General features: G+C 29.2%; 1 protein-coding gene across 1 annotated transcript in view; it reads left to right on the forward strand.

Moving 5' to 3' along the window:
• The first annotated feature begins 1068 nt into the window (after positions 1-1068).
• Positions 1069-17306, forward strand: part of LOC126736590 (probable chitinase 2) — a 29810-nt gene continuing 13572 nt past the window's right edge. The window contains exons 1-4 of the mRNA XM_050441018.1: positions 1069-1355; positions 12072-12236; positions 12317-12512; positions 14379-14475. Of these exons, the coding sequence (XP_050296975.1) occupies positions 1280-1355; positions 12072-12236; positions 12317-12512; positions 14379-14475 (534 nt within the window). The 5' untranslated portion in view covers positions 1069-1279. The remainder of the gene's footprint in view (positions 1356-12071; positions 12237-12316; positions 12513-14378; positions 14476-17306) is intronic.

The following is a 17306-nucleotide window of genomic DNA, read 5'->3' on the forward strand; positions in this document are numbered from 1 at the left end:
AATAGAAAGACCTTTCCATATCACTTGACTCTTTCCCATTTAAGATTTTATGGTTGATGCCATCCCCTCTTAGGGAGTTGTAGCTATGATGATGATTTTGTGGTTATTAACTATCCTCCTCATAAATGAAAAGTCCCGTTTACGTTCAGTTAACCGGTCCACTTATTTTCACTACACACCGTATACCTACGTCTACAAGAATTTAAGATATACAGACAGATGAAGAAGACAGTTGCCAATTTTATCAATCTTACTTACATTATTTCTTCTAGAATATTAGCTTTTCACATTATTATATGCTTCTTGATAATATGCGGTAAACTAAACTAAGCAAAAACTCATATTCGTGGTTCATAGTCAAATATTTTTTTTAAATACTTTAACTTGCCTCCCTTTTGCCCAATCGTTTTTTATTTTTCCTCGCAATAGTCGACTTTTAACTGAGCCTGTTTATCAAACTTAATAGAATATTCCGGCAAAGATCGTGTCCGTCCAAAAACGTAAGTCGATTAATCAAGTAATCAAATATATACGTGTGTATTGATAGTCAGCCTGCTAGGACCGACAATTTCTGACGGTTTCTATGTCAACTATCTGACAAATCGTATATATATGATACTATTATTTTGTGGCACGGCTCAGCTACTAATTTGCAAATATCTAGGAATCAGCATTATAAACTCAAGTTTGAAGCCCGCATAATCTCAATAATAAATTATTATCTGAATATTTTATGTGTATCTCTAGAAAAGTCCCTGAAAAGATTTTTTAGTAGCTATAATTATATTTAGTATCTTGTTTTATATTTGAAATATTATTGGTTTCATTGTTTGCATTTTATATGTTTTATTATGTATCTTAATTTATCATTGCCTCGTTCAGTAGAATTATGTTATAACAATAAAGTGAGTTACAATAAATTCCTCTTTTTACATACACCCTCGTATAAAAGAAAAATTTAATTATATATTATAATACATGTTGTATTTACACTCGCCAGAGAAAGAGTCACCACCGCAACTGATATTAAAAATATGAACAAAGTGAAAGGTAAGAGAACCCCGAGGTTCTTTGCGTTAACCTCCACCATGAAGACCGCACTACTTTGTCTCTCTCGATCTCATTCTTAAGAACCCAGCCAGACGAAGAAGTTAAAAACTAAACGGAATATTTTGCTTATTGGCTTGACATTTGCAGGAGTTATTTGAAAAATTGGGGCCTGGTAGTTAACAACAAAAGAATACAGCTTTTTTATTGCATTAATACATTTGTGGTTGATATGATCAAGTGGTTAACCTTTAATTTTTTAGTGGCTGTGATAGTGCTAGTTGGGGATATTGTATGTCAAAGCACCGGTAAGTAATAAATATATACATATTATGTGTTGTATAAATGATGATATATTTAATAGTAATGCCGTATTAATAAGATCTCTTAACTGTTTTCCTCGCTGTCTTCAATATAAAAAAGAAGCTTGTTTCCAGTAAAATAGTTCTAAGTTGCATGTACAGCTACATAATATTGTATTAATTATCTATGATATTGAATATAATTATTAAAATTAAATTATGGTAAATTACATATTTATAAATAAGTATGGTATTTTGGTTTAACTCAATAACCAAAATAATAATTTAGCCTATATAAAGCACTGTTATCATTACGATTACAATATCAGCCCCTAACCTTTGTTATGCTAATACGAAAATAATTAATGATATAGTGAATATAATCATAATTATATGATACTGGGATATATTAGTAAATTCATAATCTAAAGAATTATGGATATGTGTACAGGGTGAGTAAACGAGTCCACGGAGTAATTTATTCTCCTAATAAAGACAATATAAATATCGATAATGTGCTCCTTTACTATTGTATAATTAAATACTTTCACATTTTAAAAATAGGTTGTAATATAAAGGATGCTTGCAAAAATCAATATGCTACAAACGAAACAACAAATCAAACAAAACATTCTATATGTGAAGACGTTTTTAGATTACAAGTATATTGTCGCGTATTTTTGTTATAATAAAAAATTAGCAAGAGCTGAGGAAGGGGAGAGGAGTCAAATTAGGGCATTATGATTAATAACATACCGACTTCAATCGGATTTTCGATTTATATTTACTATTTTGATATTTATTTGGACAAAATGATTACAGAATATATATATGTTTTACAATAATTTAAATTTTAAATTAAAAAAATAATCAATTTTCCTTTAGCCAATCTAACTATACAGTAATAATATTAAATCCTAAAACTACATCTACAGCTTTAAACTTTGTGCAACTTTGTGATTGGTTTTTTTTTTGCAACTTTTAGAGGACATTTTGGTACGCATCACTCAAAATTATTCTAAAAAAATTAATCTTGTAGTATAGTTAAGATTATTCTAATACTAAGTACTATTTACTAGCTATGTCTAGGGAAGCCACACTGTTTTACTAAATAAATATGTAAAATAGAGACCCTATTTTTTTGTTAGACTTTTTACATGTTTGTCCCATTTTAAACAATGATCAATATTTATTCTCAAATAAATTGTCGCATTTTTTCAAGGTAAAATTGCCTTAAAAGTTTCGTTTCTAAGATTAATGTGCAAATTAGTTACCTGATTTTGAAATATTTAATTATGATAGACTTTTGGTCAACAAAAAGAATCTGTAAATCAGTCTCCATAGTTTCTTTAACTTTTGTTCATGAGCCTCCCTTAACAAATTATACCTGATCATCACAGAACCTACTAAGGCTTCTTCGAAGGTTCAGTTTTAATAATTGATTTATATAAATATTAACCAACACAGCAGCTTTGCACAGTCCTTGACTTAGTCTCGAACTGTTGTAGTGCAAGTGTTGCAGCCTGGTCTCCTGTGAAAATTGCGAAGGTTTTGCCTCTTGGCAGCCCTTCTCTCATCAGTTGGACACAGGTTTGTATTCCTATTATGCTTGCCTGTAAATTTGTTGTTTCCAGGCCCAGGCTTAGCATAAGTTGTCTCCCTTGTTGTTCGTCCTCCACCATGCCCACAGCTACCCCGATCTTGGATCGTTTGGTTGCCGTGTGCCATACTGAGTAACCTCTTTGCCTGAGCCTGTCCGCTTCTGCGTCCAGTGGTCCCCGTATGGTACCAGTATTGTTCCTTCAGGAAGGCCAATATAATTCATTAATCTTGTTTTGTTTGTTTAAGAAGGTATTGATTTTTATTTTCTGTTGAAGATATTGCTTGTTAATTTAATCATCATGAAAACTAGTCCCGTCATCATTATACCTTTAACATTCTACTTAAAATGTAAAAAGTTTCTTATCTTACAAACTATGTAAGGTCCTATACAGGCTGGGAATTGAAGATTACGCATTGTCCATAATAGATACAAAATAGTGACAACACTGCTTGCTCTCGTCGATGATCATTGATCAGCGGATAGAGCTGATCGATATTTCTTGTTTTACAGAATAACAATAATAATATCGAGATGTCTCATTTTGCTATGTGACTGTGTAATTTACTGCACTATTAAATTTTAATATAATTATTAGTAATATTTACTGAAGTTATTATACTCCTTCCGAAAGGGTTCAAATTATCAAATGGTTTTATGGAGGAAATTTGGCACTAGAATGTATGAATTTGTTTTAAATTACATTTGAAAATAGAGCGATTCCTTGCGAAAAAGTTTCTTATAGTAAATTATAAATATATATAAATTTCTTAAGTGGTTTCAAATTTTCGAGATACCCTTTTGTTGTCAAGATTCTCATAAATGCCACACAATGTGTAAGAATCTTCTGTCAAAAGGGTCCAGGAGCAAGAAAGAAATGGTTTGTAGGAGTGGAATCAACATTATCAAGTAAAAGTGTTGAAGAGGAACTGCATATGCACCATAAAACTGTTACCAGTATTTAGAAAAAACATTGGTTCTATTTCGAACTCGAGAGGAGATATTTCCCACAAGACAAGTAGCGAAAAATTGAATTTTGTGAAACCATGATAAAAAAAGTAAATGATTTTTTTTTCTACGAAATATTCTGTTTATAGACGATTCTTCTTTTCCATTACATTAGAATTTTGGGGCGACCATGTTATAGGGCCATTTTTCATTGATCCTACTTCAAACGCCTAAAAATACCTTGAGTTGCTGTAAAACTAAGTTCTTCATGCCATTTTATTAGTAGGACTGGCAATATAAAATGTTTTTTTATTAGTAGAACTGGCGATATTAAATGGCCCTTATGATCCCCAAATTTATCTTTAAATTAATGACTTTTAATGTTGGGGTTATCTTAGGGAGACAATTTACACACGAACTTACTAGGCCAACAAATGTAGAGGAATTGCGAAAGAAAATCGTTGAATGTGTCAATTCCATTTCACCTGAAAGTCTTGGAAGTAGGAAATGGGTTTTATGAGCGTTATTATATTCTTGTTTAGCCACAGATAGAGGTCTGTTTGAGCCTTTTATTTCAAAAATTAATTCTTGTTAAGTTTATTTTTTCGTGACTTTTTATTTTATTTTCATAGGGTTCTTTTCTTGTACTTTTATCAGAGTTTATATTTATTTTTTATTAGAATACCGCTTTAATTTTTATAATGCAATATGCAGCATAATAAATATTTTAAGATTGTGATTCTATGTGGGTTGTACACAATATATATATGTTGTATGTTGTATATAGGGTGATTCATTAAGAATGGGCAATCTCTGAACTGGAGTTACTACACACCAAAATATGGCGATTGAGCTTAATATGTCTTATACGAATGTTGCAAGGTTTCGAGATACAGGGTATTTGAAGTAGGAATTTTAATTTGAAATTTCTTAATAATTTTGTGATTTTAAACAGTATCGTCTTGAAAATTGACGACTTTATGTGTTTTGAGATGAAAATTACGAATTTTGTGGTGAATTTAACATTATTTATATAGTTATATTATATTATATTTATATTATATATTATATATATATATATATATATATATATATATATAAGTTTAATCAAGTTTAAATTGATATAATATATATATTATATCAAGTTTAAAGCTTGATAATGTTTATAGGTCTAGGGTAGTTCTCAGGAAAATCCATCAATGGAATATAGAATATTTGGCTATCTAGCAGGAATATTGGCGTTTCCCGTTATACCGGAAGTTTATGTCTGCTTCGTTAATTTAAACAGAATACTTATAAATTATATTTTATGTATGTTGTCTCATACCTAAGTCAAATGGCTTTTGAGATATTTTAAAATTTATGTAAATAATAAAAAATGCAAATTGTCAAAAAATTGTTATTTTTTTACGGAAATTTTCATTATTAAATTTGGGATAGATTTCTTAAAGAAAAGCATTATTGCATCAGATTAGACTAATAGTAGTACATTTACTTCCGTTATAACCGGAAATTATTAAGCTATGAAAAAATTATTTTTTTTTATTTTCCAATGACCCTACTACGTCACCAAATTTTTGATTTTTTTCTCTTCATAGTTTTCCTATAATTGATTGATGTAATTCACACAAAACCACTCTGAATAGGGCGACCAATTATGCAATAATCGGAGCTTTGAATATTTAGAATATAAAGAGTGCCCCATCAGAGATTTTTTTTCGAAACGCGTAAATTTTTTTAAGGTTATTTTGATTTGTTGTAAATCAAAGACTTCCTTAAGAACATAGAGAAAATAAAAATTTCTTCAAAAACTACAAAAATATAAATTTTGAAAATTTTATTAATGCTATGGCTTAGCTGGTCCCAGGGAGCAGCTTTATTTGCTTGAATACATTAACGATAAAGTGAATTTCTTTAATAATAATAGTAATATCAACTTTTGGACACGCACACTCTATTTAAAGCAAACCAAAATAAAAATAAAGCTTTCATCCCTTAGATAACAGAAAATATAAAACTTCTCATGAAATTAAGCCCATTAGAAATTTAAAAAAAACACGCACTTACAGTATTACCGAAAACTTCATAGTCGAAAAATCATACGAAACATGCTATAATTCGAGAGAAAACACATTCTTTAAACAAAGAAGGTAGAGTTTTGGAAAGTAGTATCTCTACCACTTTCCACAGCTTGGACAAACCACACATAAATCCTATAATGGCCTACCAAATAATTTATGTTAGCTATTCAAAAGCTATTCAGCTATTCAAAATCACTTCTTAAAAGTTTTAAATTTACCGGATACCACTAGTCAAAATATCATTAATTTTTATTTATAACAAAAACTACAATACTTTGGTTTTTCGGGCGATCCTTTGAGTCTTCTGAAGGATTACCCGTATGATCGACACCGCTGTGGGGGTCGAACAACGAACTGATGATACATTATTATCGACTTTTACGCCTATTAATAAAGGAGTAACCTAAGCATCCGAAAAATTATATTTTTTTACTAATTTAAAACTTTCGCCGACATTACTTAAAGAGCTCCGCAACTCTTTTTGAACCTTATTTAAAAAAGCCTTTTCTCGCTTTCTGGAATGGAAGAAAATATATTAAATGAATAAAAGTCAATGACACTGAGTGGATTTAGCTAATATACACAAGCTACAACACATTTATTTGGTAGCTATCATATCTACGTGGATCTTTTGACAACAAAAACTTCAAAATTATTTGAGTATAGTTTTTAGGTCGAATTTCTCCAATGTTTCTGATTTTTTTTCCAAAAAAAAGATTCAGTTATGTCTTGGCATTTATGTTTCGTTGGGATAGCCTTCATATTTCACTATGAATGAAAGTTTTTATCTTTCGTAAAAAATATGTGTAAAGTAACAGTAGATTAATTTCAAAAGAAAATTTAAATTTCGAATTAGCACAATAATTTTTGAACCTAAACAATGGTACTTCATAATCTGTGAGATGAACGTTTTTAGAAATGTGGCACAAAGAATGTCCTTTTTTCATTTTTTTTAATTTGTAAAATGCTGGGTATTATAAAACGTCACTTTTTTAGACAAAAGTAATTGTTATTAGCCATATTAAAATATCAATTCGCATTAGACTCACGGCAAATCGAAATTTGATGCATCTAATCGAATTTTCGATGTGCTTTTTATGAAAACTAGCGTATATAAATTGAGTCGAAAGGTGTTATGTTCCACGATTGCGATTTCTTTAGGTTCACACGATGCAATTAAACAGTTCTACTTTTGGAGTTTCCGCTAAATATTTTTGCTAAATTAAACAAGGGCCCGATTTATCACCTTTAATTTAACATAAATGAATGTAAATGTTTTTACGTTTATTCTTAGAATAAAAAGGCTTTTTTTGACAGAATTGTCTACTTCTCAAGGGTATCTCAAAATGGGTATGATGGAAATTATTCCAATGTACCGGTGCCTGTATTTTCTTATAAGTATTATCCTAACGTTATCATATCAACTGGTATTAGGAATAAATTATTGATTTATATTTTTAACGAATGAGACAATATTTACTTCAAGGGTGGGAAAAATTTGTACTTCAGAGTGACCATTTAAGGATAGGATATTCTGCCCTAAATCATTCCTTGACTTTAACTATAGCATACCTTCTGCCTTTCTTGATCTGTGCAACCTAAAAAGGGCTCTCCTTAGAAGTCTTAGTAGCAGACTTAGATTTTAGTTCGATGTAAACATGCAGCATCTATATTTAAAAATACTAGGTTAATAAATTAAGATCAATTGTTAAGCAAATAATAGGAAACACTTTGCATATAAATACCAGTGACATAAATTAACCTATAAGCAAGTGAAATTAATAATCATTAAAAACCAATTTAGGCATGAAATAATGAGAGTTATAATAATTAAAATATTTAAACTCCGTAATTTTTACTTTCACTTTTTCTTGAATCATAACTATTTAACTATAATATAGAATCCATGTCTAAATCTATTATAACTGCAAATTAGTTTATATGTATGATTTGTAATAAATACACAAAACTGAACGGTTAAAGGGAGCATTAAATTCCAGGATAATTCGTAATAAAAAAAATAGACAGTTCTACAAAAAATGTAAAATCTAATCCTTCTGTTTTTTTTTTTAATTGCATGGGAATCAGTTGACGAAGAAAATATTATGTATTTCTTTTGGTTTACGAAACTGTGAACAGAGAGATGGTGTTGTTTGTTTTTGCTTTGTTAAGCTTTAATATGTCGAAGTAATTTAATTTCGAGGAAATACTTTTACAGTTTATGGGAATTGCTAATTTAATCGATTACTATTTTTTGTTGGTTTTAAAAGAGAACTTATATAAACCTATATATTAATAGTAAAAAACCTATATAGTAGTATATATAGTATATAATTATATAGTTTATCCGATTCGGGTTAATTTTTTTTATTATTTAGATAATTAGAATATTTTGCAATACAGGTTGAACTGGTTATAAAATCAAAACTATTGACTTATTACATACAGGGTGTTCATTTGAAAACTTCCCACCACGGATTTATCGAAAACCACTGTTTAAAAAAAAGCCGAAATACGTCAAAATGTTTGTCAAGGGGGACAACTTTCTAACCTAAAATTACTTCACCCCCTTTCACCCTCTTCCCCCTGGGTCATCCCCTTAAAAATTTTAAATGGCAAGGGGTATCGAGTAATAGCTTGTTTAAAAGGTCTTTTGAAGTCTTTTCTTTTATTTTGACGTTTGATTTTTTTAAATCGGTCGATTCGTTTTCGAGAAAATTAGAAAAATCTTTGTTTATCATTGTTATTGTATTAATTTGTTCAGGTAGAAAACAAAAACATGAAAATATCAGTTTTTATTTAATAAGTGTCCAAAATGTTGCCCGTTAGGGTTTGCCAAATCTACAATTCCTACATAAACAGCAAATCAGCAAAGATTAGACGTGGAAAAAACTAAATAACAACCTGAATTTTTTTCCGCATTCTTTTCATCAACACAGATATCCTGGGCGAACTGTATTTATTGTTATACCTGCTTAGTTATTTATAGTTGCTACGGAAAATAAAGAATTTATTTTGCCGTCAGTTACATTTGTGACAGTCTTGGAATAGTGAAAATTTATTTGTTGAATTGAAGATTTTACTTCCAAAATGGTTTACACACTAGCCGAAAGAATGGAAATTATTCTAATTTATGGTGCCCAAAATCAATGTGCCAGACATCCGGAGAAGATAACTTTGCATAGGTATGTTTTGGACCTTGTTACTAAGTTTACTGAAACTGGATCTGTTGCAAATAAAAAACGTGATCATCGGCGAATTTTGGATGAAGCCGCTCAAGTTGAAGTTTTGGATCATTTTGGAATAAATCCTAATACTTCATTACGCAAAATTGTTGCTGCCACTGGTATTTCATTAGGCTTTGTTCACGCAGTTACCAAACTTCATAAATTTCATCCATTCAAAATGAAAATATTGCAAGAGTTAACCGAAGACGATTTCGATAGGCGAGTTGAGTTTTATGAAAAAATGACTGAAGCGATTAATGATAATACTACTCATGTAAAGAATATCTGCTTCAGCGATGAATGCACATTTTATCTAAATGGATTTGTTAATAAGCATAACTGTAGATATTAGAGCAATGAAAATCCTCATGCATTTGTAGAAGGGCATACCCAGTACCCTTAAAAATTTAATATATGGGCAGGCATTTTAGGAAATAAAGTGATTGGGCCATTATTTATTAACGAAAATTTAAATGAAGACATTTATTTGGATATGTTGGAAAATACCAATCCGCTTATCACTGAGCCCATTGAAAACCAAATTGATGATGATGGAAACCCTATACTTGATGAGGCTGAAATATATTTCCAGCCAGACGGCGCTCCTCCTCACTATGTTCTTCCCGTTCGGCAATGGCTAGACGACGAGTTTTCAGATAAATGGATAGGGCGAAGGGGGCCTATAGAATGGTCTGCTAGATCTCCTGATATAACGCCGTTAGACTTTTTTTATGGGGTCATTGAAATCTATTGTGTTTACTCCCCAACCTGAAAGTTTGGATGAACTTCGTCAACGCATAATCGGCAGCTGCCATGATATCCCACAAAATGTTTTTGAAAATGTCCGTTAGGAATTTGAACATCGCCTATATCATTGTTTGTCCAAAAACGGACAACATTTTGAACACTTATTGAAATGAAAACTGATATTTTCATGTTTTTGTTTTCTATCTGAACAAATTAAGATAAACAAAGATTTTTCTAATTTTCTCGAAAACGAATCGACCGATTTAAAAAAATCAAACGTCAAAATAAAAGACTTTGAAAGACCTTTTAAACAAGCTCTTGCGATTTAAAATTTTTAAGGAGATGACCCTGGGGGGCAATGGGTGAAAGGGGGTGAAGCAATTTTAGGTTAGAAAGTTGTCCCCCTTGACAAACCTTTTGACGTATTTCGGCGTTTTTTTTTAAACAGTGGTTTTCGATAAATCCGTGGTGGGAAGTTTTCAAATGAACACCCTGTATAATAATATGTAATAAGTCAATGTCTCCGTAAACGGTTTTGTATATTGCTGATAATAAGCAAAAATTTGCTCTTAACATTTTTTCCACCGGTCCATTTTATCCAACTCTGGACACAATCCTATACTTAGAATTGTCAACTTTTGCTCTTGTATTAAGGATCTAGTTATCTCTAGTCAACTTCTGGCTACAATTTCGATTTCTGACAAGCATATATATATAATAAAATAAATGTTTAAAATATCTCTTGCAAGGTTTTCCCTACAAAGCTCAATATATTTTAAGTTATATGATGTACATGCGAATTAAAACTTTAAGCTACTATCAAAGTAAATCCTAAGATAATTTAGCTATTCTTTACTTTTAATAGTTATAAATTGTTAAGAGAATATTTTTATTTAAATTTTAAATTCAACAATATTTTTATTCTTTAAAAATTTTAAAATAGTACACTTTTCTATATTCAATTTAATTCCATTAAAGTTGCACTATTAATACAAAACATAATGTCATGCTAGTCTAGAAATTGTTAAAGTCTTTAAATCATTCGTGGACAAAAGACACTTGGAATATGTCATACATTCGGTTTTATACATCATTAATGAAAATATTGAATCAGGTCTTAATAGAAATAGAGCCTTGGGGACTAAAACATCATAAAAAGGGACACCTTTGAGCCATGATTGAGTAAATGAATTAATATCGAAGTATTTCGAAATATCAAATAATTTTTTTTTAGAATAAAAATAAAACCTTTTGTAAAATGTATTTCTTATGAAATGAGGCTGAAACTTTATGTTATTCTGTTAATATTCTTCTCTTGATCTATTATTACTCTAAATGTGATTTTGCATAATAATTATTTCTTCCAAAGTTACATATTTTGACAGTTATAATATCTTACCCCATTGTTTTATCTTTTATCAAATAGAATCAGCTATGTTATCTGAAATCATGATTCTAGCTTATGTGAAATGTTAAAAATATTATAATTTTCGTTTATAAAAAGTGCCGATTGTCCAATTTATAGAAAGTTCAATGATACTAAAATGATAATATAGCTTCTATTAATATATTTGCAGATATCATCAAAAATATTAGCCAAAGCCGCTATATTAAAAAGCACCTTTAAGAGAAGATACTAAATATTTAGAATAGTAGTATAATAGTTGGCGTTGCTCGTCTAAACTTTCCATTATTTAAGCTTTATCAATACGATTGAGATTCAATTTAATGATTTTCAAAGGGACTAGTGCTTAAGACAATATTACTTAAGATCTTTCTTACTAACGAACAGCAATTTATTACAAATACTCCATTATTCTTCCGAAAACACTAAGGTTATAAAAGATTCGTTGTCACGTGAACGGAAGGTATTTTTTTGCTGAAGTCATCCCTAAATATTTCTTAATAACTCTGTATATTAAACTTCCAAACAAATACGTGAAATACAACGCTTACAAAAGCCATCTTCTTGATAGAAGCTTGATATAGTTCTGATTTACAAACAATCCAGAAAGTATTAAAAAAAACTCAAATTTGTACTATTTTTTTTAAAATATTAAACTGTATTAAAATTGTTGTGGTCAAAAATGTTATAACAACAAAATAAGGGTTTTTTTAGGACCAAAACATGGCAAGATCGTGGTGTGTTACCTGGGTACATGGGCGGTATATAGACCCGGTAGAGGCTCGTTTGCGATTGAAAACCTGGAACCCTCATTGTGCACTCATGTAATTTACTCTTTTGCTGGACTGAACCCCAAGGAGGACACAATAAAAGCTTTAGGTAAGTCTCGGATAACTCTTCACTTTAGTTATTTAACAAACTATTGTATCGTATTGTGTATTGTATTGTAACTATTGTAGATCCATGGCAAGATTTAACAGAAGATTATGGGAAAGGTGGATACCAGAGAATAACCAACTTAAAATTAAGATATCCTCATTTAAAAGTTACTTTAGCAATTGGAGGATGGAATGAAGGTTCGGCGAACTATTCAAAATTAGCTGCAGATCAAAATCGCAGGAGTCGATTTGTTGCTAGTGCAGTAGATTTTATAAAGTAAGTGCCATTATTTTTAATATATGATTTAATTACATATTAATAATTCTATATAAATCTCATATATTACTAGCTAAAAAAAGCTGATAACCTAAATAGATCTGTATCAACAGTTCTTGCTTAAGGTAATATCTAAATATTCTTTAAGATTTATTTTAGAATGTTAACTTATTATGAGAGGTTATATTCTACACAAAATTAACAATTTTAACCTTAAGCTGGTAGTACCTAATATTTAAAAAGATCAAAACTTTTAATTTGAAAACCAACACAAACTTCTAAAAGAATATTTGGCAATATTTTGGATACATTAATTACTCCTATCAGAGGCCTGTTGATACGAGAAACAGGTTGCACGCTCTCACTGGGTAGTGCAGTATTGGTTAAAATAAAATTAAAATATTAAATTTGCTTAGATTTCTAGAACTACGCAATAACAGAAGATGATTTTGTTTTTTTTTTACCACCCTTTGGATAGATAATAGAAGTTATTTTTAACTATTTAGGCTTATTTATAAAATTTTAAGTTAAAAAACAATATATTTTTAAGAATATTAAAAATATATTGTTTTTTAATTTTTTTACAGACTGCAATGTTAGCTCAGCAGTATTATGAGGTACATCTTACTTTAGTAAGATCTTTCAGAATTACCAGATACATTATCAACAGATTGCAAAGAAAAAGAATATCCTACGTAAAAATAAGTTAACCAATTTATAATAGGTCTTATACAGATTTAATTTATCAATATTTTTAAAAGATACCTTCCGAATTTTTTACAATTTGTATATAATTAGGCTCTATGCAAATCTGCCGTACGTAAGGATCAAGATATAACAAATGTATTAAGAAACAAGTCAACTAAATTCTCATCCAGATAGAGCACATTGTCTGCGAATGTGGATATGGATTTTTTATGGACATTTTACCTAGGTTATAAAGAAATCAACAGCAACGCCTTTATCGATGTTATTCTGCCCACATTAAATCAGTAACCGGATAATTAGCTAAGAATGGACTCTCCTTTAGCAAAGATATACTGTGCGATTATGTTCTGCCACATATTAGGAACACAATTTATTTTCTCGTTTTTCTACTCTGTAGTTGTTAGTACAGAGTTATATAGCAACCAGTTACGGCCAGAAAATAGATTAATTAAATTCGATTTTAATTAACTAGATAACTTTTGCTTCTTCATTTAAGGTTTTTTCCCGAACTATTTTTGAATGAGATATTCAACAATTGAATTAGAGTTGCAACAATCGAAATCATATTTTTAACGAAAATATGAGCTATTGTTACTACACGTCTCACATTGGGCCAAAAAACTGCAAAATGAGAAGTTCTTTGACTCATTTGAGCGTCTAATTTTTAAAGCCGTAAAATATAAAATACATCTGAAAGAAGCTTAAGGTATTACACATCAGCTATGTGAATGTAAAATGAAAAATCAATACCGATATTAAAATTTTGAGCGGTGATTTCAAAAGGCTAAAAAAATCTGCAAGTAGAGAAGTCGTTACAGTAATACTTGTGTCCGTAATATCTTATTATACTTGTATATATTTTTTACTTTTCTGCTTGTGTTGTACTGGTGAAATTAAATAACACTTTAGAACCATGCCTAGTAAAATATTATTTATATCCACTATTCTATGACAAACTAGTATATATAGGAATTTTTCTGATTGATTTCGTCCAAGGAACACGCCTTTGAATTTTGTCGCAATATTAAAAAAGCATATACTGTGGCTATCTAGAATCCACAATAAATGTGGAAAGGTTGGAACAAACTACATAAATTGAGTTTTTTGCACAGTAAATTTCGACAATGACATAAATTTTATTATTTTTTTGTTTAATAGAAAATACAAGTTTGACGGACTGGATCTAGATTGGGAGTTTCCTGGAAAAAGAGGCGGCGCTCCAGAAGACAAAAAGAACTTTTTACTACTCGTTAAGGTATGTCAAAAATATTTCTATCAACATAAAAATATATTTAAAAAAAAATCATCTAGTCGTGTATTAGACGAAGTCACTGGAGAATACATGAAGCAAATAGAGATAAAAATAATACATCCCATGAGGATGAAGTAAAATAACTAGTTATTTCAATAACTTCTTAATCTAGTTTGAATATAGGGATTATTTTAATCCCTATATTCTCTATAATCCTAATAAAATAATTAAATGTTCCTGTTTAATGGTAAAATCTATTTCATACTACTAAACAAAAAACAAAAAATATGAGAGAGTTTTTTTTTCATGAAAATGTCTTATAAAATTGTTTTGTCAATTAGCTAACTTAATTTATTATACTTGGAGAAAATAATTATAATTAATTTTTATTCCTTCACAAGTCATTAATTCTAATGGATTAGCCTAGGTAGTTTACTTTTCATTGCCCCTGTTGTTTTATGTCAATATTATTTCTTTTTTTTATGTTCTCGCCGCAGGGCTCTCACTTTATCTCACATTTATCTGTGACTGCCTAAAAAAATTGCCTTAGGGTAATTTTATTTTAAGTCAAAGTCAAAAAGTCAAAATTGAAACTGAAAAGATTATAAATAAATACAAAAAAAAATCCTAATTAACCTAAAAAAGAACAAAACTAAAACTAAAAAAGGCAGAAACAAAAAATAGCAAAGCAATTTGGCTGGCATGCGACGGAAGGCAACAAGAATAGACAAAAGAGAACTACAAAAGAAAGATTGAACAGGCTAGCTTATCTTTGGTCTTAGTTGATTTTGCAGTTTATATTAAACATACTACTATAAGCATATTATATAGGCATCTCGTTGGGAGTCGAGAAGAATTTGCTTAACCTTGGTGTAAAATTTATTAAGTGACAAATCTTTAATATTATTTGGCAAGTTATTTCACATTGTAACTCCGACAACCGAAAATGACTTGTGGAAGTTACTTGTTCTATGTTGAGGTAACCTAAAACTTCCAACATTACAAGTATTGTGTAAATGCGAGAGAGTTGTAAATAACTATATTTAAATAAGGGGGTTGACCCGACTTTATTATTTTATATATAAAGGCATAAGTATATTTATTTATTAAATTTACGGGAATCCCCATTTTACAAAATAAATGTACAAAATAGATTATTACATAATAGATATATATATATACAGTGAGAGCCAAAAGTCCGGAATAAATTCATTTAAAATTCAGGGGTATGTTAAAAAAAAAACGCTCGGACACGTCGATTTTTATTTTTAACTGCGGGTTTTCTTACTATAATTTTATGTATACAGGGTGATCCAAAAATAAGTTACGAACATCAACTTCAATTTTTGAAACGGAAATACCTATTTTTTATTCTGTATTCTTAAAGAACAGAAAATTCTAGACATACACTCTTAAAAATAGGTGAATAAAAATTCAACAATTGTATAGATTTTACATACAATTTGATTCTGGAAATGGTACAGAATCAATTTGTGTAGAATTTCTCTATGCTATTGTGTTTAAACAACTGTGGTTCTATAATCAACAAATTGTGTATCAATTTGATTTATTTTATTGCATATATAGTACACTATTTGTGTACTTAAATTCGACAATATTTTATATTTATTTAATATAATTGTTCAGTAAATAAGCAAACTCTTAGTGTTTTTTTTAACATGGTATGTACAGGAAAAAAACACAATTTGTGCATTTTAAATACACACGTTAGTGTAGGTTGTTTTTACAATATATTTTATTTTCTTTCATTTCAACTATAAAATTTTATTACAAATTGTGTATAATAATACTATATATTGTTTTATAAATTTAAATATAGTATAGGTTACTTATTTTAGGTTTGTATATCAAATTAACATAAGAACTGAAGTTTTTTATTACAATATTTTGTATTTATATTCATAAAAATTTTAAAATAATCAATATATTTGTATAAAAAAAATAAACAAATTGTTTAAAAATTTAAAATACATTTTAGAGAATTTCGTCATAAATCTGTGGAATAATAAATTCTAGGGCGCCTGGGAAAAACAGGATATATAGGTCATAATTTGATTAAAATAAAATAAGTCTTGTAAAAAATGGGAAATAAATGAGGCCCAACGTTTGGTAATAAAAGTAGTCATATTACAAAAATACAGATTGAATATGTATTTTCCTAATTTGACTTATTTTCTTTTTATCAAACGTTAGGCCCCACTTTAATTTACTTATTTCATTTTAAGCAAATTATGACTTTTTTTCCATACTGACTGTTTTTCTCAAGCACTCTAACATTTATGTTTTATAAAAATTTTAGTTGTATAGGTAGGGTAAAAAAATTCAATTGTTTAAAAAAAACATTTTTTTATTTAAATACTTTTTAAAAAAGTACACATAACCTGCACAACAAAACAAAAAATCTTTAGTAGTAGTATTATAAATACACATTAGGAACGCAAATAGGAACTCAAAATGGAAATTCTTAGTTGTAAAAACAGGATTTTAACCTAAAGGCTAATAAACACATACATTTATGTACAGGGTCATTTTTTATATTTGTGTGCCCATAAACAGGGGTAATGTCAGTGATAAAGAAAAACTTTTTATACAAAAGTTGCATACTTTTTTCCGTAATATCTTTTAGATTTGTAAAAAAAAAAACAAAAATTAAAATCAGGGAAAAAAGGTCTTTCGATTTGGCAGAAAATATGTAGTGTTTCATTTAAAAAAATCAACTTGCTATTGTTTTATCAACTTTGCTATGCGCTTTTGTTTTTTTTACAACTTTAAAAGATAATACGGAAAAAAGCATGCAACTTTTGTATAAAAAG

This window comes from Anthonomus grandis, chromosome 5 (genome assembly GCF_022605725.1).
Source record: "Anthonomus grandis grandis chromosome 5, icAntGran1.3, whole genome shotgun sequence".
Lineage (NCBI taxonomy): Eukaryota > Metazoa > Arthropoda > Insecta > Coleoptera > Curculionidae > Anthonomus > Anthonomus grandis.